Genomic DNA, 21371 nt, shown 5'->3' with positions numbered 1-21371 from the left:
TATCTGGAGTTAGTTCAGATTGGGAATACATAGGAATTGGTTCAGATTAGTTATTGCACTCAGAATAAAGCTCAATGAGAGTTATGTAAAAATCTCATTGTGCCAGTTTGGCAAAATCTGATCCACTCTACAGTTGAGCTAAAGTTATTTTTGTCAATTTTCTCAGCTCTGTAACGATTCTGGTGTTTGAAGGTGCCAGAAGGAGCACTGGTCCTAATGAGGTGATGGATGTTCATTAACATGTACGGATTCTTCTCATACTCAAACAGATATGGCCTTTTTGATACACATTTGTTCACCTCCAGTGGAGTGCAGAAAAAAGTTAACAGATTAGACTGGGATCTTGGCATATTTCAGAGTTTCTGCCAAGCTTTGTTCAGTGGGATGTGGGTGATCTCAGAAGAAAGCAGCTTGGCCCACTGTGAGCAAGGCAGGGAAGAAACATGTTGAAATGGTGGAAAACATTTATTTTTGTGCATAATTATCCCCTCTTACAAGAATGGTGGGTCTAATGTCTCTTACATCCTATTATTTCTCCACAAGTTCACAAGCTCAGACCAGCTGACATAAAGGTGATTGCTGCGCTCGGAGACTCCATCACGGTGAGTCTGCATGATGTTACTTGAACTTTGTTATATCTTCCAGAGGAAAGGAAACACCTTCCCTCCTACCCTCCCCTTGCAGAGCTGTCTTGGAATGCCTGGGATTCACAAAAACCTTTTTGCTACAAATGCAACAAAGCGCCCCTCAGCTCTGCCAGCGAATGTTTTAAAACAGCAACACTCAAAGATTGAGAGGATTTGTTGATGCTGATAGAATTATGTAGTAGTAGAGTCACACAGAACAAAACTAATCTAGTCCTGTTTGCCTGTATTTACAAGGGGCCTAAATCCCTCTCAACATTTCATATTCATGTATTCATCCAATGTTATAATTGTACCTGCATCCACCACTTCCTCTGGCAGTTCATTCCACACACAAACTGCGCTCTGCCTAAAAATACATTGCTCTTCAAGTCCTTTTTAAATCTTTCCCCTCTCACCTTAAAATATGCCCCCAGTTTTGAACTCCCTACCCAGGGAAAAGACCCTTGTCATTCACCTTATCTATGCCCTTTCTGATTTTATAAAACTGTAAGGAAACTCCTCAACCTCCTGTGCTGCAGTGAAAAAGGTCCCAGCCTTTCCAACCTCTCTTTATAACTCAAACCTCCATTCCCAGTAAATTCCTGGTAAATCTTTTCTGAACCCTTCCCAGTTTAATCATACCCTTCCCTGTAGCAGGGCGACCAGAACTGCACACAGTACTCCAGAAGAGGCCTCACCAACATCTTGAACAACCTCAACAGGATGTTCCACCTTAAAATAACTGCACAGAGACCATATCATGTCACAAACTCACCCTTTATTTACTAGTGTACTGTACATTGGCTGTGGCCACCCAGTTCAGATGGGTAAAAACAATGACTCCAGATGTTGGAAATCAGATTCTCGATCAGTGGTGCTGGAAGAGCATAGCAGTTCAGGCAGCATCCAACGAGTAGTGAAATCGACGTTTTGGGCAAGGGCTTTTGCCCGAAACATCGATTTCGCTGCTCGTTGAATGCTGCCTGAACTGCTGTGCTCTTCCAACACCACTGATCCAGCCAGTTCAGAGTCAGTCCTCAACTGAGCAGATTTTAATCTCCTGGTATGAAATGGTGCAAAATACAAACAGTTAATAAACAATAAGCAGCAGTTCACAAAGAAACTGCTATTTACAGGGGAAAGGGGCAGCAAGCCTGCCATTCAACAGGCTAACAGGGAAGTGAGGATGCACCTCAAATCCTACCTTATCATATTTAAAAGGAAACAGTAACACAAACTGATACAAGACAGTCCAATCAAACAAACAATAAAACTGTGCATAGAACACACTCTCCTGGTTATAATATTTTATTAAACAAATTACAAAACAATTTACAAAACAGTTAACATTTACAGCTGTTTACAATAGCAATTTTACAAGGGAAGGGAGCAGCAAAGCTAGGCCCCAAACCCTACTGTTCAACCAATTTACAGGGAATTGAGGACAAACCACAAATCCCAGTTTCAAATATAAAAAGACAGCAACAATGACCTTCATACATAAGTCAATCCAGTTACATAAAAAAGTGCAGATAATACAGATCCAGCAACCCCCCATCCCTCCCACCTTCTGGCCACTCTAAGGGAGCCCACCCCTAACTCTCCTAGCTCTATTTTTTTTCTTCTTCTTTCTTTCCCGAGTGGTCCAGTGACAAGCAGTACCCTTCACATCAAAGAGGGCAATGCTGTGTGATCAAATCCCCTGTTTATTTTTAATTTTTTTTTCTTTTTTTTAACCCCCATACTACCGCCTAACTGCGGTAGTGCTTTTTTTTTCCCAGCACCCATGGTGTGTGTGTGCAGGTGTACTCTCCTGGCTCTATTGATCAGCCAAGGCTTTCCTGATTGGCCCAGGTTAACAACCCCAATCAAGAATCTCATATTCAACAAGTTTCACTTGGTCCCAATTGCATCACAACTCCTATACTCAGGGGATGAGCAATGAAGGCAAGCATGCTGAACACCTTCTTAGCCACCCGGTCTACCTGTGACACAAATTTCAAAGAATCATGTACCTAAATCCCTAGGTCTCTCTGTTCTACAACACTACCCAGGGCCCTACCATTAATTGTATAAGTTCTGCCCTTGTTTTTCCAAAATGCGTGACCTCACATTTATCCAGAGCCAGAGAACTGTAGTAGTTAAATGTGCTCATTTCCTACCCCTACTTGAACAAGAAACATTGGGAACAATACATACATTAAGCATTAAGTTTTGTTTCATTTTTCAATTTTTCAATCTCTTTCTCTATCTTGTGCTTATCCAGCTCTCCTCCACTGAAATTCTGTCATTTTTTTTCAACTACTCCATGAATTGATGAATGAATACAGATAAAAAATATCAGCATTAAATGTGGTACTGACCACCTGGAGGAAATTACAGTTTTCATTCAAAGTTGATCATTTGTAAATTTGTTCAATTTCTTACCATTCTACAGGGAAAGATAGAAACACAGAAGGTAGGAGCAGGACATTTGACCCCTCACACCTGCTCTGCCATTGAATATAATCCCCATGTCCCTTGATCCCTTTAACCACATGAGGTCACGCATCCTTCTTGAAAACACAATGTTTTGGCCTTGACCCCTTCCAGTGGTAGAGAATTCTACAGGCTCACCACTCTCTGGGTGAAGAAATTTCTTCTCATCTCAGTCCACATGAATCTTTATACTGTTAGACTTTGCCCTTGGTTCTGGACACACCAACCACAGAAAACTACATCTCATAAAATATGCATTTCCATTGGAAACCGGGGGTCTACTTGTTACAGTGGCAGAATGTCGTACAGGACTATGGGCAAGGGCTGGAAGTAAATTAGCTTTATTGTCACATGGACTCAAAGGAGTACAGTGAAAAATTTCTCAGTCACCACTTAACAGCTCCATCTTAGTGCAAATGTACGTGGATACAGTTTCTTCAGTTAAAAGATTAGTTACAGTATAACAATGTCTTTAACACATGTTAGATACAGTGTACCTAGGTACAATCCTTAGTTACAGAATGGAGAAAAGAAGGAAAAAAGGTTACATTTCAGCTATACACAGGATAACCACAAGTCAGAAAAATAAGAAGCAAAGATAGAAAGGCAAACATCAGAGTTTCCCTCTCTAACAGCCCTCCGCAGCAGACCAATGCAGGGGGCCTCCACGCGGTCTGACTGCTGGCTTTTGACACGAACCACACAGCGCCACAGCCGCCATGCTTCACATCGGGTCGCTGCTCATTGGTGTTCCCGCTCCAGGTCACTGCTCTCTGGTGTCCCCGCTCCGGGCTGCTGCTCTCTGGTGTCCCTGCTCCAGGCTGCTGCTCTCTGGTGTCCGCTCTCTGGGTCACTGATCTCTGGTGTCCCCGCTCCGGGCTGCTGCTCTCTGGTGTCCCTGCTCCAGGCTGCTGCTCTCTGGTGTCCGCTCTCTGGGTCACTGATCTCTGGTGTTCCCGCTCCAGGCTGCTGGTCTCTGGTGTCTCTGCTCTGGGCTGCTGGTCTCCAGTGTCTCTGCTCTGGGCTGCTGCTCGCTGGTGTCCCCTCTTTGGGCTGCTGGTCTCTGGCATCCCTGCTCCAGGCTGCTGGTCTCCAGTGTCTCTGCTCCAGGCTGCTGGTCTCTGGTGTTCCCTGCTCTGGGCTACGGGTCTCCAGTGTCTCTGCTCCAGGCTGCTGGTCTCTGGTGTTCCCTGCTCCAGGCTGGTGGTCTCTGGTGTCTCTGCTCTGGGCTGCTGGTCTCCAGTGTCTCTGCTCCAGGCTGCTGATCTCTGGTCTCCTCGCTCCGGGCTGTTGATTGCTGGTCTCTGGTGTCTCTGCTCTGCGCCATCAGCCACCAACCCCATTTTGGAGGCTGGGAGTCAGAGGCTGGGGCTGAGTGTTTGTGGCCGAGAGAAAAGAGGAAAAAGGAGGGAAGAAAAATGGGATTATAATAGTTAGCTGTTTGTTTTTGACTGGCATAGACATGATGGGGCAAATTGCCTTTCTGTATGCTCTAGATCCTGGTGACTGTGCGTCTCTAATGATAGATGAAGGGTCTCTAGTGTGTTTCTCTTATGATTTCTCTCCTCGCTTGTTGAGTTTGGTGTTGCTCAATGGCCAACGAGAAGCCCCCTTGCTGCCATTTTTGTTTTGCTTTCTAGGAGAGATGCTGAAGAAGAAAGATTGAAGGGGGAGCAAAGTTGAATTTGTTCTCTCACTGGGAACATCTCAAAAGTTGTCACTGGTCTCCAGCATTGTCTTGCTAGCTAAGGCCCTGTACAAACACACTAACATATCTTTTATCTGTGCTATAGTCTGGAAATGGAGCAGGAGCAAGGCCCAATAATCTTTTTGATGTTCTCACTCAGTACAGAGGACTTTCCTGGAGGTTAGTAATGTTTACCCTCCTCCATCTCTTGGGTCTAAAAATGAATGTTCTGTTACTTTTTTCTTGGTTTGATGTGTAATTCTTATCTATAAATGTGGTTTCCTGAGTAGTCTTGAACAAGGATGATAAATGCTCACTTCGAAGACTCGGTATGTTGGGCAAATCCCAATCTTCGTTTTCTGATCTGCAGCACTTTTTAATAGATCATTGGTTTCAAGGAATGAAATATTTTCTTCTTAAAAGCTTCAGGTGTTAACAGATCTCCTTGCCTTGACAGAATCAACATCAATTCAAATTTACATCCAAATATACTGACCAGGAACCCTGCATGGGTTTCCTCCGTGCTCTGTTTGCTCCCAACATTCCAAAGATGTGTAGGTTAAGTGGATTGGCCATATTAAATTTCCCATTGTGTCAAGGAATGTGCAGGCTAGGTTGATTGGCCATGGGAAATGCAGGGTTACAGGCATAGGGTAGGGGGCTGGGTCTGGGTTGGATGCTGTTCAGAGGGTCAGTGTGGATGCAATGGGCTGAATGGCTTGCTTCCACACTGTAGGGATTCTGTGATCGACCTCTGCCTTCAAAATAGTCAAGGACTCTTTTAGAATCTTAAAATAGAATAGATAGTTTTATAAGGTGTAACTAGCAGAATAGATGAGAGGTCACTAGTTGATGGAAAGTTTTTTGATTTTCTGAAAGCTCTTGGTAAAGTTACACAAAAGGTTGGTAAGTTAGAGCTTATGAGGTTGTACTGAGAACAAAAACTGATTAACAGACAGAAAACTGAGTATAGGAATCAATGGGTCATTCTCAGGTTGGTAGGCTGTGATTAATGGGGTACCACAAGGATCAGAGCTTGGGCCCCAGATATTCACAAACCATATCAATAATTTGGATCTGAGGATTAAATAAAACATTTCCAAGTTTGTGGGTGACACAAAACTAGGTGTAAGTGTGAGTTGTGAGGAGGATGTAAAGACACTTTAAAGGCATTTGGGAAGATTCAGTGAGTGGGCATAAATTTGCTATAGAATACAAGATGGAGAAATGTTAATGAGCACTTTGGTAGGAAAAATGGAAATGCAACATATTTTGTAAATAGTGAGTGGTGGTAACTATTGTTGAGCCTCAAAGGAGCTTGGACGCCCCTGTTCATGACTCACTGAAGGTTAAATTGCAGATACAGCAAGCAAATTAAGAGGCAAATGGTATGTTGACCTTTCTTTAAGAGGATTTGTATATATGAACAAAGATGCATTACTGCCACTATATGGAGCCTTGGTGAGACCACGCCTGGTGTACTGTAAGCAGTTTTGGTCTCCTTAACTAAATGTTATCACAGAAATGAGGAGGAATTTCCTCTTCCAGAAGATAGTAAATTTTGTGGAATTCTTTACCACAGAGGGCTGTAGAGGCAGAGTTGTTAAGTGTATTCAAGATTGAAATAGATAGATTGAAATAAATAGATAGCAAGGGAATAAGGGTTATGGGGAAAAAGGCAGGAAAGTGGAGTTGAGGATTATCAGACCAGCCATGCTCCCATGGAATAGTGATGCAGACTTGCTGGGCTCTATGGCCTAATTCCACTCCTCTGTCTTACGGAAAGATCTGTTTGCCAGAGGGAGTGCAACAAAGGTTTACCAATCTAATCCCCGGGATGGAGGGATTATCCTGTGAAGAAAGATTAAATAGACCAGGGCTACATTCTCTGGAAGTTGAGAAGGATAAGAGGTTTCAACACACAAAATTCTTCCAGCAACCTACAGGTCGATACAGGGAGGTTATTTCCCTGGGGTGGGGCTGGGGTCACAGGGGGGTCTACAACCAGGGGACAGTCTCAGAATATGAAGCTAATCATTTAGCACTGAAATGAGGAGGGATCTATTCATTCAAGAGGGTGTTCAATCAGCCCAGAGAATTGTGTGGGGGTGTTGGGGGGAGCGGGGTATTATTTACATTTGTTCAAAATTGATAGATTGATAAATCGAGGGATATAGGGATAATGCAGAAAAATTATGTTTAAGAAGATCACTTTATTGAATGGAGTGGACAGCGAAGAGGGTTACCTCTGATTACAACAGGATCGTGATCAGATGGGCCATTGGGCTGTGAAGTGGCAGAGGGAGTTTAATTCAGGTAAATGCAAGGTGCTGCATTTTGGGAAAGCAAATCTTAGCAGGACTTATACACTTAATGATAAGGTCCTAGGGAGTGTTGCTGAACAAAGCGACCTTGGAGTGCAGGTTCATAGCTCCTTGAAAGTAGAGTTGCAGGTAGATAGGATAGTGAAGAAAGTGTTTGGTATGCTTTTCTTTTGTTGGTCAGAGTACTGAGTTGGGAGGTCATGTTGCGGCTGTACAGGACATTGGTTAGGCCACTGTTGGAATATTGCGTGCAATTCTGGTCTCCTTCCTATCAGAAAGATGGTGTGAAACTTGAAAGGGTTCAGAAAAGATTTACAAGGATGTTGCCAGGGTTGGAGGATTTGAGCTACAGGGAGAGGCTGAACAGGCTAGGGCTGTTTCCCCTGGAGTGTCAGAGGCTGAGGGGTGACCTTATAGAGGTTTACAAAATCAAGAGGGGCATGGATAGGGTAAATAGACCAAGTATTTTCGATGGGGTTGGGGTGTCCAGAACTAGAGGACATAGGTTTAGGGTGAGAGGGGAAAGATATAAAAGAGACCTAAGGAGCAACTTTTTCACACAGAGGGTGGTACGGGTATGGAATGAGCTGCCAGAGAAAGTGGTGGAGGCAGGTACAGTTGCAACATTTAAGAGGCATTTGGATGGATATATGAATAGGAAGGGTTTGGAGGGATATGTCTGGGTGCTGGCAAGTGGGACTAGATTGGGTTGTGATATCTGGTCAGCGTGGACAGGTTGGATTGAAGGGTCTGTTTCCATGCTGTACATCTATATGACTCTATGACTCTATGGCAGAGTAGGCTTAAGGGATTAAGCAAGGTCTACCCTTGCTTCTATTACTGATGTCCTTTCGGCATGGCCAACAGTGTTGGAGGCAATTAACCATTAATGGTCAGGAGGCCAGAAATGGAAGGGCACAGCGATCTCAGAGAGCTGCTGGGTGTTAGGAGATGGCAAAGGTAGGATAGAGTCAGACCATGGAGGAATGCAAATAAAGGTGATGAGAAGTTTAAAAACAAGATTGATCAGCCTGTCCCATTGCTAATATACACCTGGTAAACAATACAGCAGTTTCTGCCCCAATCTCTCAGGATACAGCAAGTATCCATTTCATTTTTTTCATTTCCATTTCATGATTAGTTTGTGAATTTCATTGCAAATAGAAGCAAACAGAAATGAACATCTACCTTTTTGTATTTTGTAGCATTGGAGGAGATGAAAATATAACTACTGTCACCACATTGACAAGTAAGTAACTCATATTCTACCAAGATTATTTATCCATATTATTTTTTCGCGAGATATCATTCTTGCCTTACTTTCTTTCAATGCCTGTTACCCAGGCTGGCAGGGACAAAGGGATACCACTGCAGGGGTCCTCAGGGCAGGCTGAAGGTGGAGAGGGCTTGGTTTTCATGTTACCACATAACTATCGTTGTCAGTAACTAGAACCTGTAGCAGCCTGCACCGCGTGTTCTTTGCTTCCAGCCTTAACCTCATTCTGGAAAGGCACGGATTTATTTCTCAGCCGGTATCCCCTGTTCTCGAACAGGGAGGTGATGCTAGATAAATTGTTCCTATGGAGGGCCAGTACAGACATGTCAGACTGAGTGGTTTCCTCCTTCTTTTCTGCAGCCATTCTGTGGATCTATGACTCTTTATATTCTCAATTTCAGAGAATACAATCCCTCTTTGTACAATTTATTATTTTAATTTAACCTTTGGAGTCTAAGCATCATTCTAGAAAATCTACTATGCAGTCCCACCAAGGCAAGTATAAAGTTCACCAAATACAAAGGTGTAGTGAATCTGAGCTCAATACAGTGTTCCATTGCTTTGTAGAGCTGTGGCTGCCATCTACCTCCGGTATGTATAGTACTCCACATATAAGAGTCCACATTAAATGATGAGAGCAGTGAACTTGTTTGGTTAACTTGAAACGAGTCTGTATCCACCACAGTGGTTTTAAGACTGTAGCATCTACAGAATACAATGCAACAACTCAGCAAAGAGGTTACTTTGACAGTACAACCTTTTTCCTGTGAATAAGTGAAGCTTTTGTACAAGGGTCTGAAAAGGTTAATGGTGAGGTTTGCCTTAAACACTTCATATGGATCAGGGTGGAAGAACAACTCCAGACTTTGCAGGAAATAGAATTATCATTGAGGTCCCATCATAACCTTATTAACAAAGTCTATCATTGCAAGGCAACATGCACCTAGGCACTAACTTGAAAGTAAGACTCAGTCTCCCCCAATCACTCATCCAGACTCAGCCTACCTGCACATTCAGCCATGTATCTGCCATTCTACCTTCTCATAGAGTCCCTACAGCATGGAAGCAGGCCATTCAGCCTATTGAATCTACACCGACCCCCCCAAAGAGCCTCCCACCCCGTCCCTGTTATCCTGCATTTCCCATTTCTAATTCACCTAGTCTGCAAAACTTTGGACTGTGGGAGGAAACCCCATGCAGACACGGATAAAATATACAAACTCCACACAGACAGTCGTCCAAGGCTGGAATTGAACCCAGGTCCCTGGTGCCCTCCACTGAGCCACTGTGCTGCCCTATCTATTTGCCACTCTACCCTCTACCTACATCCACTCACCTGGCATCCTATCTCCTTATCACGTGGAACTCTAAACCCCCCTTACAACTTCCCATCCACCTCCTAGCCTTACTATCCCTGCCCCTCTCCCTCCGCATCCACCTGGCATCCTATCCTGTAACAACCTGGCATTCTTCCCTCTGCCAACTTCCATTCAGCCTGCACCTTACCCATTCCAGCCCCCAGGCATCCTTCCTCCTCACTGATGTTGCTCCCTTTCGCCTACCAATACCATCCTTAATTTGTACACTCACCTCTCACAATAGCTGTCAAAATTGTTGCTGAACATTTGAACTCCCAAAGATAACGCTTTCTGAGGAAGAAAAGAAGACGTGGTTTCAACAATAACCTTCCCCACTGCTGGCTGCAAGGATTCTCGGATATCTTGCTGCTATTTCATAGCAGACGGCTCCTGCCCAGGAATTTCCAGAATAGCAGTTAACTAAATGTATCAATGTATTTTGGTTTGTCAGTAATTTCTAGGCTAATGTCCCAATTTATGCCTTTAGCAAATGTTACTACCAAGGCAAGTATGTAGTAGCCTCCTAAGTTTGCATGGATTTTGAGTGAATGCTTTTGTCTCACTCCGGTTGTTATACCTTTACAGATATTCTCCGTGAGTTTAACCCTTCATTGGTCGGATATTCCAATGGTACTGGCCGTGAAGACACTCCCCAGGCTTTCTTGAATCAGGCCGTCGCAGGAGCTGAGTCTTGGTAGATCTAATTTCTATGGGAATTTACATGGGTGTCTGGTCTTGTCAGCTCTGGGTTATTATATCCATTCTAACATTATGTAGTTAAATAACATTTGTATTATAGGATAACTCCAGCGATGGTCAGCTAACCTTCATTCTCTTTTGTTAATCCTAAAGATTGGTTGTCACCTTTAGTCCACTGGGTGAGGATAGCATGCTATCGTTTATAGAGGTACTCTCTTTGTGACAGTGAACTCAGTAAACTTGCTTATGAGGAAAACCAAATATAAGATGAACAATTCATACATCTGGGGAGAAAGCCAGTTGTTGGCTGACACAGGTGACAGCCAAGACAGGCGAGATTCCTTGATCTCGTAAGGAATTAAGGGCTACAGGGAGAGTGCAGGCAAGTGGCGTTGAAATGCCCATCAGCCATGATTGAATGGTGGAGTGGGCCTGATGGGCTGAATGGCCTTGCTTTCACTCCTGTATCTTTTGGTCTTATGGTCTTACACAGAATAAACCTATAAAACCATGGCATTCCTTGCTACTTAGAAATAAGAACAAAAGGAAATCAATAATATTCTTTAAAAGCACATCAAAAGTATAATTTCTATAAGGTTCTATAAAATTCAATGTCAAATCTGAACTCGTTGAAGAAATCCTACTCAGAATGCAGCTTGTTGACTGTATCTTCTTTCATTCCTCAATATTTTGCAGGGAACTGATGAGCCAAGTCAAAAGCCTGGTGAAGCTGCTGAGCAATGATACGGTAAATCTCTGACCTTATGAACGAAACCTCCAGGGCTTGAAGTGAACCCAAAGCTGCCCCCATTGCCTGGCACCAAGCTGGCAGTCTCCCTCTGAGGAATTATTGGTGGAGAGGGCTAATGGGACAAAAGATTCTCTCATGTGTCAGAGCTGAGGTGCAGAAGGTCAAAGGATATTCTGCCCTGTTTCTTAGCTCTGTGATATTTGGGCTGAAGCGAGGAGGGTTACAAAAATTCTCACGTTTCCCCTAACCTCTGTACTGTTGTTGATCTGCTCATTTGTTTCATTTGTGATCGACTTCATGTGAGTTTGCCTCTACATATCTTTACAACACCTTATGCTGAGACTTTTACAATGTTCTTCACACCACTCCCAGGTTAGTGACACTTCTGCTCCATAGACCTTATTGAGTTTTGTTTATCAGCAAACATTGAAGAAGAAGTGCATACTTCATTTTAGATTTGCTTAAAAACAGGTATTAAATGTGCATATTGAAAAGTCCAAAATTGTTCTGAACTTCCTGTAATCATTTAAAGGTAGCGTGACTACATTTTTAAAATATCAGGGAGTTGAAGGCCATGAGGAACTGATAGAAAAAAGGAGTCGAGGCCTGGGACTGATCATCCATGACTCCACAAATGTGGTTAGCTTTGAACTTCCCTCTGAAATGGCCTTGAAAGACAATCAGTTCAAAGGAAGTTAAGGATGGGAAGCAGTACTGCCTTGCCAGTGATGATCACATTCCATGTAAGAATAGATGAAAGCAAAAAATTGTCAAGTTTTGACTGAGTGTGGCTTTAGGACCCTGAGCAAAACTGGAATTAATGTGGAAGACTCTACTGGTTCAAGTTATATCTGGCACATCTGAAGAGGGTTGTGGTTTTTGGAGGTCAGTCACCTATGCTCCATGACATCTCTGCAGGAGTTCCTCAGAGTAGTCAGCTAGACCCAATGACCTTCAGCTGCTTCAGTACTCACCTTCTTCCATTATAAGGCCAGAAATGGAGATGTTTGCTAATAATTGCACAATGTTCAGCACCATTCATGACTCCTCAGATACTGAAGCTACCCATGTCTAAATGCAGCAAGACTTACTTACTACCAAAACTTGAGCTGAAAAGTGGCAAGTAACATTTGAACAACACAAATACCAGGCAATGACCATCTCCAATAAGAGAGAATTAAAGCATCATCCCTTGACATGCAATGGTGTCCCCATTACTGAATCCGCCTCTGGGTTTTACCACAGTCCAGAAATGGAACTAGTCAAGCCACAAAAACAAAGTGGCAACAAAAATGTATCAGGGCTAGGAATCCTGCAGCAAGTAACTGTACCCAAACCTGAGTACCATCTCCAAGGCACAAGTACAGAGTGTGATGGAATACTCCCCATTTGCCTGGATTAGTGCAGCTCCAACAACACTCAAGAAGTTTGATACCATCCAGGGCAAAGCAGCTGTTCGATTGGCACTCTACCAATGATCTACCACATTTATTCCTGCACACAAGAATCATTTGGTCACACAGCTGCACTGCAGCAACTCACCAATGCTCCTGAGATAGCACCTTCCAAAGACAAGAAAGACAAGGGCAGCAGTTACATATGAATATACAAACCAACTAAAAAATTAGGAGTAAGCCATTCAACCCCTTGAGCCTCATTCAACCTCTATAGAATATGGCCACTCTGATTACACCTAATAACGTTTCGCCCTTTCCTTAAATAAGGCACCTAATACTGTGCATAATACTCCAGGTATGGTCTCATCAATGCATGGGAACACCACCAACTGTAAGCTGCACTCCAAGAAATATATTGCTATTCCTTCAGTGTCACTGAGTCAAATTCTGGGAACTCCCTCCCTCCTCAAAAGTACTGAATGAATCCCTACACCCAAAGGACAGCAGCTGTTCAAGAACTCAACCTGCTACCCCCTTTACAAGGTCATTAAGGAATAAATCATAAATGTCGGCTTAGCCATGACGTTCAGATCTTATGAGGGAGTTTAAAAATCATTACTGTGGATCTGGAGTCACATATAGGTCTGACTGGTTATGGATGACAGGTTTGTTTCCCTAAAAAGCATTACTGAAGCATTCATTTTTTATGGGGTGGGAGAGTGGGTGAAATTCCCAGTTTTATGAAATTGAATTTAAATTCCACCAGCTGCCACAGTCTGCTTTGAATCAATGTTCCCAGAGTGTTAACCCAGGCTTCTAGATTACCAGACCACCACTAGGCCTCTGAATTCCCATGGCAATGCAGCATGTAGTCAAATCAACAACAAAGCTGGAGGAGAGATGGGTTGGATGTAGGTAGTGGAGGGACAAGTAGGGGGGTCAGGCTGGGAGTCAGTCTGTGGCTGTGGAATGGATAGTGGGTCACCAGCTCATGCAGGATTGGCAGTGGATTGCTAACATCTTTGTGACTCTGTTTCAACAGCGAATCAATTTTCGAGAAGATTGGAAGATTATCACCTTATTTATCGGAGGGAATGATCTCTGTGAATGCTGCAAGGATCCTGTAGGTGATGTTGATATGTACTTGCATTGAACTTTACTGGAATCTCGTATCTCGATTTTTCTCTTAACTCCAGTCAAGTGTCTTCTCTTTCAATTTTCTCTCTTCTATTCTCGGCCCCTTCCAGTAAAAAGTCACAGTGTGGAACAATTCCACAGAATAAAGTATCTTCAGAGAGATTTGAACCCACTACATCGATAAGCTAAGTTATGGTAGACAAGTTTTAATGCACATATAATTAGCAATGGAGGAATTGGATTTATATTGCACACTTCACATTCTCAGATTGCTCAATACAGTTGCATAGCTGGAGGGGTAGGGGTTGGTTAGCTCAGTTGGTCGGACAGCTAGATTGCAATGTGTAATGATACCAACAACAGAGGTGGAATTTCAACCCCCAGCTGAGGTTACTATGAAGGACTCACCTTGTCAACTCCTTCTCAACTCTCCCCTCATCTGAGGCATGTTGCCCCTCAGGTTAAACTACCGCCAATCATCTCTGTCCACTGAGAGAGCAGGACTACATCTTCATCTTTCATAGCTGGTATTTGGGCTTGTTCATCTTACAAACATGAATGAGCTGAATGTATGCTGTATTTAAAACCCAAATCTTGAATAAACTTCCTGAACTTTCTTCAAAAGGTAGGGCGCGGATTAACTCTCTCATCTTGTTGAGGAAAGGCAACACATTTACAATGGTAAGCATTTATTATGTGAAAGAATCTGCTCTGGACATCCTGGTATAAAAATGCCACAATTGCACAGTTATGAAAGGCCAGTTGCCTCTGCCATTTTCCAATCAAGCATAAAATGAAACTAAACCATCTACTTCCCACCTTCATGGGAAGGTGGTGGAGGTGTATGAGTGTTTGTTGGGGGCTGGGGAATTTGTACAAAGGGTCACTGCAAATGGACCTTCTCATTCACAAAATGAACCAGGCTAGATGTGGGACATCACTCAATCCACTGACCTAGAAAGAAGGGATAGCTCTTCACCATCACAGCACCTTGATACTTGTCAAATAATGATACAGCTTTGGCTTTCACTTTCATCTCCAGAATGGTATTTCATATCTGAGTCACATGTGTGAAAGGATCAATTCTATATTTGTATGGAATTTGTGACCCCTTTGTCCACTGGAACATATAAAGAACATAGGGAAAGGGGGCTGTTGAGCTCCATAGGAAACATTGAGAGACATCTACTCTGTGAGGTTCAGATAAATGAGAGTTGAATCTATAAAATGTATAGAATTTTGAGAGGGTTTGGCAGGGTAGATAAAGAGAGAGATACATAGTTGCAGGATAAGGTGTTGAGTGTTTCAGATTAAGCTCAGGAACATTCCTTCACTGGTTGAGAGTGAACCGAATGTTGAGAATCATTGGAATGCTCAGCTGCAGAGAGCTGTGGATATTCCATTGTCAAGAGGTTGAGATTGATTTCTCTTTGGTATCTAATGGAACTGAAGGTTGTGGAGAGCAATGAACAAGTGGGAATGAGGTCAACATACAGCCATGATCTTAACAAATGGCAGGGCAGGCTCGAGGACCCTTGGATATTGTCCTCTCTTATTCCTTATGTTGTTCTGAGCCTATTCCTCCGTTTAGTTAAATCATTGTGATTTCTACCTCAGCTTCATTTAGCCCATGGTTCTCTATCTAACACTAACTCAAAAGTAGTTCTCCAAAATACAATCAATTTTTCCACTAGACAATGCCAAATTACAACAGCATCTGGAATAAGGTGGGTGAACTTGCAACATGGGTTGGTACCTGGGATTTTGATGTTGTGGCCATTTCAGAGACATGGGTGGAGCAGGGACAGGAATGTTTATTGCAGGTTCTGGGATTTAGATGTTTCAGTAAGAAAAGAGAAATGATAAAAAAAAGAGGGTGGTGTGGTACTGTTAGTTGCAGAAAGGACATTTGAGGACTCATCTACTGAGTTAGTATGTGCAGAGATTAGAATCAGGAAAGGAGACGTTACCCTGTTGGGAGTTTTCTATTGACCTCTAAATAGTTCCAGAGATGTAGAGGATAGGATAGCAAAGATGATCCTCGATAGGAGTGAGAGTGACTGGTTAGTTGTTAAAGGGGACTTTAACTTTCCAAATATTGACTGGGAGTACTATAGTTCAAGTACTTTAGATGTGTCAGTTTTTGTCCAATATGTGCAGGAGGGTTTCCTGATGCAGTATGTAGACAGGCCACAAGGGGTCAGGCCACATTAGATTTGGTACTGGGTAATGAACCTGGCCAGGTATTAGATTTGGAGAGGGGTGAGCACTTTGGTAGTAGTGACTACAATTCAGTCATGTTTACTTTAGTGATGGAGAGGAATAGGTAAATACAGCAAAGCAAGAGTTATAGCTCAGGGAAAGGCAATTATGATGTGATTAGGCATGATTTAGGATGTTTACGGCGGGGATGGAAACTGCCGGGCATGGCCACAATTGAAATGGGGAGCTTGTTCAAGGACCAGCTATTGCGGCTCCTTGATAAGTATGTACCGGTCAGGCAGGGAGGAAGTGTCACACCTGGAGCCATGTTTTACTAAGGAAGTTGAATCTCTTGGCAAGAGGAAGAAGAAGGCTTATGTTAGGATGAGATGTGAAGGCTCAGTTAGGACACTTGAGAGTTACACATTAGCCAGGAAAGACCTAAAGAGAGAGCTAAGAAGAGTCAGAGAGGACATGAGAAGTCATTAGCAGGTCAGAACAAGGAAAACCCTATAGCTTTCTATAGGTATACCAGGAAAAAAAGAATGATGAGACTAAGGTTAAGGTTAATCAAGCACAGTGGTGGGAATTTGTGTGTGGAGTCAGAGGAGATATGGGGAGCGCTAAATGAATACTTTTCATCAGTATTCACATGTGAAAAAGACATTGTGATCAAGGCGAATACTGAGATACAAGCTACTAGACTAGGTGGGATTAAGATGCATAAGGAGAAGGTGTTAGCAATTCTGGAAAGTGTAAAAATAGGTAAGTCCCCTGGGCCAGATGGGATTTATCCTAGGATTCTCTGGGAAGCCAGGGAGGAGATTGCCGAGCCTTTGGCTTTGATCTTTATGTCATCATTGTCTACAGAAATAGTGCCAGAAGACTGGAGGATAGCAAATGTTGTTCCCTTGCTCAAGAAGGGAAGTAGAGACAACCCTGGGAATTATAGACCTATGAGCCTTACTTTGGTTGTGGGTAAAGTGTTGGAAAGGGTTATAAGAGATAGAATTTATAATCATCTAGAGAGGAATAAATTGATTAGGGATAGTTAACATGGTTTTGTGAAGGGTAGATTGTGCCTCGTGAACCTTATTGATTTCCTTGAGAAGGTGACCAAACAGGTGGATGAGGGTAAAGCGGTTGATGGATTTCAGCAAGGCATTTGATAAGGTTCCTCACAGTAGGAGGCATGGGATTGAGGAGGATTTAGCAGTTTGGATCAGAAATTGGCAAGCTGAAAGAAAACAGAAGATTGTCGTTGATGGGAAATATTCATTCTGGAGTTCAGTTACTAGTGGGACACCACAAGGACCTGTTTTGGGTCCACTGTTGTTTGTCATTTTTATAAATGACTTGGAAGAGGGCATAGAAGGATGAGTTGGAAAATTTGCGGATGATACTAAGGTCAGTAGAATTGTGGATAGTGATGAAGGAAGTTGTAGGTTACAGAGTGACATAGATAAGCTGCAGAGGTGGGCTGAGAGGTGGCAAATGGAGTTTAATGCGGCAAAGTGTGAGGTAATTCACTTTAGAAGGAACAACAGGAATAGAGTATTGGGCTAATGGTAAGATTCTTGGTAAGATAGATCAGCAGAGAGATGTCGGTATCCAGGTACATAGATCCTTGAAAGTTGTCACCCAGGTTGACAGGGTTGTTAAGAAGACATATGGTGCTTTTACTGGTAGAGGATTGAGTTTTGGAACATGAGATCATGCTGCAGCTGTACAAAACTCTTGTGTGGCCACACTTGGAGTATTGCGTACAGTTCTGGTCACCACATTATTGGAAAGATGTGGAAGAATTGGAAAGGGTTCAGAGGAGATTTACTAGGATGTTGCCTGGTATGGAGGGAAGATCTTCTGAGGAAAGACTGAGGGACTTGAGGCTGTTTTTGTTAGAGAGAAGAAGGTTGAGAGGTAACTTAATTGAGACTTATAAGATAACCAGAGAATTAGATAGGTTGGACAATGAGAGCCTTTTTCCTCAGATGGTGATGGCTAGCATGAGGGGACACAGCTTTAAATTGAGGGGTGATAGATATAGGACAGATGTCAGAGGTAGTTTCTTTACTCAGAGAGTAGTAGGGATGTGGAATGCACTGCCTGCAACAATAGTAGACTCGCTAACTTTAAGGGCATGTAAATGGTCATTGGATAGGCATATGGATGATAATGGAATAGTATAGGTTAGGTTAGATTACATACAGATTTAGATTAGATTACTTACAGTGTGGAAACAGGCCCTTCGGCCCAACAAGTCCACACCGACCCGCCAAAGCACAACCCACCCATACCCCTACATTTACCCCTTACCAAACACTACGGGCAATTTAGCTTGGCCAATTCACCTGACCCGCACATCTTTGTGACTGTGGGAGGAAACCCATGCAGACACGGGGAGAACATGCAAACTCCACACAGCCAGTCGCCTGAGTCAGGAATTGAACCCGGGTCTCAGGCGCTGTGAGGCAGCAGTGCTAACCACTGTGCCACCGTGCTGCCCAGGTTAGCTGGGCTTCAGATTGGTTCCACAGGTCGGTGCAACATCAAGGGCCAAAGGGCCTGTACTGTACTGTAATGTTCTATGTTCTACGTCTTCCACAAGATTTCCCAATTGTAATACTGATTGTAAGCCATTAACATATATGAGCAACTGGTACTGTTGCGGGATGGGGGGAGGGGTGGGGTTAGCATGGATGGCTGGTTTGCAATGCAGAGAGCTGCCAACAATGCAGGTTCAATTCCTGAATGATGAACATCCTGTTTTCACTCTCACCCCTCACCTGATGCAGGTGACCCTCACGTTAAACTACTAGCAGTTATTTCTCTACCTAATGGGAGAGCTGCCCTATGGTTGTCTGGGACGATGGCAACTTTACCATTACTGTTCATCAGGAAAGCTAGGTTGGTGTGACATTTAAGCCTGGATTGGTTTTATTCTTTGATTAGCTTGAACTTGTATTAAATCACTGCAGTGAGCTAAACCTGCCCAGCATTGCTTTGTACAGAATGGTACTTGACTTAACACCAATCTCCTCACTTTGAAATAATTCATCATGTAATGAATTTTCACATAAAAGGCATGATTCAGTCATTATTTTCTCTTCTTTTACAATCTGTAGAGCAAATATTCTCCAGAAAACTTTACAAACAGCATCCAGACTGCATTGGATTTTCTTCACAATGAGGTAAGTGCGACATAAATTGTATATGTATTGTATTTTGCATTGCCCTCAAAACCTATCGCTTGGCTGTACCCTTGCCATGAATATAGATAAAAGGAAGCAAGCTTAGAGCAATAGAATTGAAAAGTAGGGAAGCTATGCTGAATCTGTATTAAACCTTGGTTTGACCACATAGAAAATACTAAGTGTAGTTCTGGTCATACAAAGGCTGTACAGATAGTGAGGAGGGGACAGAGAAGGTTTATAAGGATTATTCCAGAAATGTGAGAGCATATATTTTATGGAATAATGAATAAGTTGAGGCTTTTTCTCTTGAGAAAACATGTTGAAGGGTAACCTAATAGAGGTCTTTAAAAAAATGTAATGATAAGAGTAGCTACAGAGAGAATGCTTCCACATTTTGGGAAGAGCCATAACTGAAGGCCATCAATATCAGGGAGCCATGGTGAAATTCAATAGAAAAATACAGAAAAATAATTCTTTATCCAAAGCATGATGAAAATATGAGACCGGCCAGCAAAGGAGTGATTGAAGCAAACAGCATTAAGGGGAAGCCATGCAACTACATGACAGAGAAGGGAATAGATCATGAAGCTGATCAATGTAGAGGAGTAAAGATGGAAGGAAGCTCAGGTGGAACATGGAAGCTGATAGGATCAAAATGATCCTGCTTCTGAGTTGCAAGTTGGCTATTTATGCCAGTGTTGAGAGTGTGGTGCTGGAAAAGCACAGCAGGTCAGGCAGCATCCAAGAAGCAGGAGAATCGACATTTCAGGCATTAGTCCTTCATCAGGATTTGGCACTGAGGAAGCAGATGTGGCTGTGGTGGCGGGTCTGCTTCAGGACATGGCTGAAGAGCTTCAGGGCAGAGGAGATGACCTGGATGGTGCAGTGAGAGAGAGAGAGAGACTCACTGAGATCCTTGGAGAGAGAGGAGGAGAACTTTTTCAAGGTAGGCATCCTTGGGAGAGGCTTCGCAGTAGGTTTAAAATCAACTAGAAGAAAGTGAGGACCACAGATGCTGGAGATCAGAGTGTGTGGTGCTGGAAAAGCACAGCAGGTCAGGCAGCATCCAAGGAGGAGGAGAATCGACATTTCGGGCATAAGGCCTTCATCAGAGATGGACAGCTGATGAAGGGCTTATGCCCGAAACATCAATTCCTCTGCTCCTCGGATGCTGCCTGACCTGCTGTGCTTTTCCAGCACCACATTCTCAACTCTGATCTCCAACAGCTGCAGTCCTCACTTTCTCCTATTTATGCCAATGCCCTACTCTTCTATTTCCCAAAAGCTCTCTGCTTCAAGGAGATCAAACCCAGTCTACTTTGTCTGTCCACATAACTGAAGTCCCTCATCCATGGTACCATTCCAGCAAACCTCTTCCCTCTCCCTAATGTCTTGACATCCTTTCTCAAGTGTGGCAGCCACCAAATCTAAACCAAAGGAGACAATTTCAGTTTTGGAGTTGAAAATTGACATATAAAGTATTCCTTATAAAACATCATCAACTGTCACAACCTCGGATTGTTCAAACGTATTTTAGAACAGAGATAAGGTGAAACTTCTTCAGCCAGAGAATGGTGAATCTGTGGAATTCATTGCCACAGAAGGCTGTGGAAGCCAGATCATTGAGTGTATTTAAGACTGAGATAGAAAGGTTCTTGACTGTGAGGGGGATCAAGAATTATGGGGAGAAAACAGGGGAATGGGATTGAGAAATTTATCAACCAGGATTGAATGGTGAAGCAAACTCAATGAATAGTCTAATTTCTGCTCCTATGTCTTATGGTCTTATTATTTTGTGGTATTTCACAAGCAAGGAAGTATTTTTGAAGTGTAGTTACTGATGTATAATAAATACCTCAGAGTGCAATGGGATCTTGATCAGATGGACCAATGGGCTGAGGAATGGCAGATGGAGTTTAATTTAGATAAATGTGAGGTGCTGCATTTTGGAAATGAAAATCAGAGCAGGATTTACACACTTAATGGGAAGTCCTGGAGAGAGTTGCTGAACAAAGAGACCTTGGAGTGTAAGTTCATGTTCCTTGAAAGTAAAGTGGCAGTTAGACAAGATAGTGAAGAAGACATTTGCTATGCTTTCCTTTATTGGTCAGAGCATTGAATTTAGGAGTTGGGAGGTCATGTTGCAGCTATACAGGAGATTGATTCGGCCACTTTTGGAATACTGTGTGCAATTCTGGTCTCCTTCCTATTGGAAGGATGTTGTGAAACTTGAACGGGTTCA

The 21371-nt window shown here is 43.0% G+C and overlaps 1 protein-coding gene across 1 annotated transcript in view; it reads left to right on the top strand.

Moving 5' to 3' along the window:
- The window catches only part of LOC132835161 (phospholipase B1, membrane-associated-like), a 154984-nt gene that overhangs the window by 108591 nt on the left and 25022 nt on the right, over positions 1–21371 (top strand). Inside the window, exons 8-14 of the mRNA XM_060854499.1 lie at positions 544–602; positions 4898–4971; positions 8321–8364; positions 10335–10443; positions 11145–11196; positions 13639–13719; positions 19061–19126. Of these exons, the coding sequence (XP_060710482.1) occupies positions 544–602; positions 4898–4971; positions 8321–8364; positions 10335–10443; positions 11145–11196; positions 13639–13719; positions 19061–19126 (485 nt within the window). The remainder of the gene's footprint in view (positions 1–543; positions 603–4897; positions 4972–8320; positions 8365–10334; positions 10444–11144; positions 11197–13638; positions 13720–19060; positions 19127–21371) is intronic.

This window comes from Hemiscyllium ocellatum, chromosome 3, assembly GCF_020745735.1.
Source record: "Hemiscyllium ocellatum isolate sHemOce1 chromosome 3, sHemOce1.pat.X.cur, whole genome shotgun sequence".
NCBI lineage: Eukaryota > Metazoa > Chordata > Chondrichthyes > Orectolobiformes > Hemiscylliidae > Hemiscyllium > Hemiscyllium ocellatum.
Note: the sequence above shows the minus strand (reverse complement) of the source record. Positions and strands in the feature narration are given on the sequence as shown.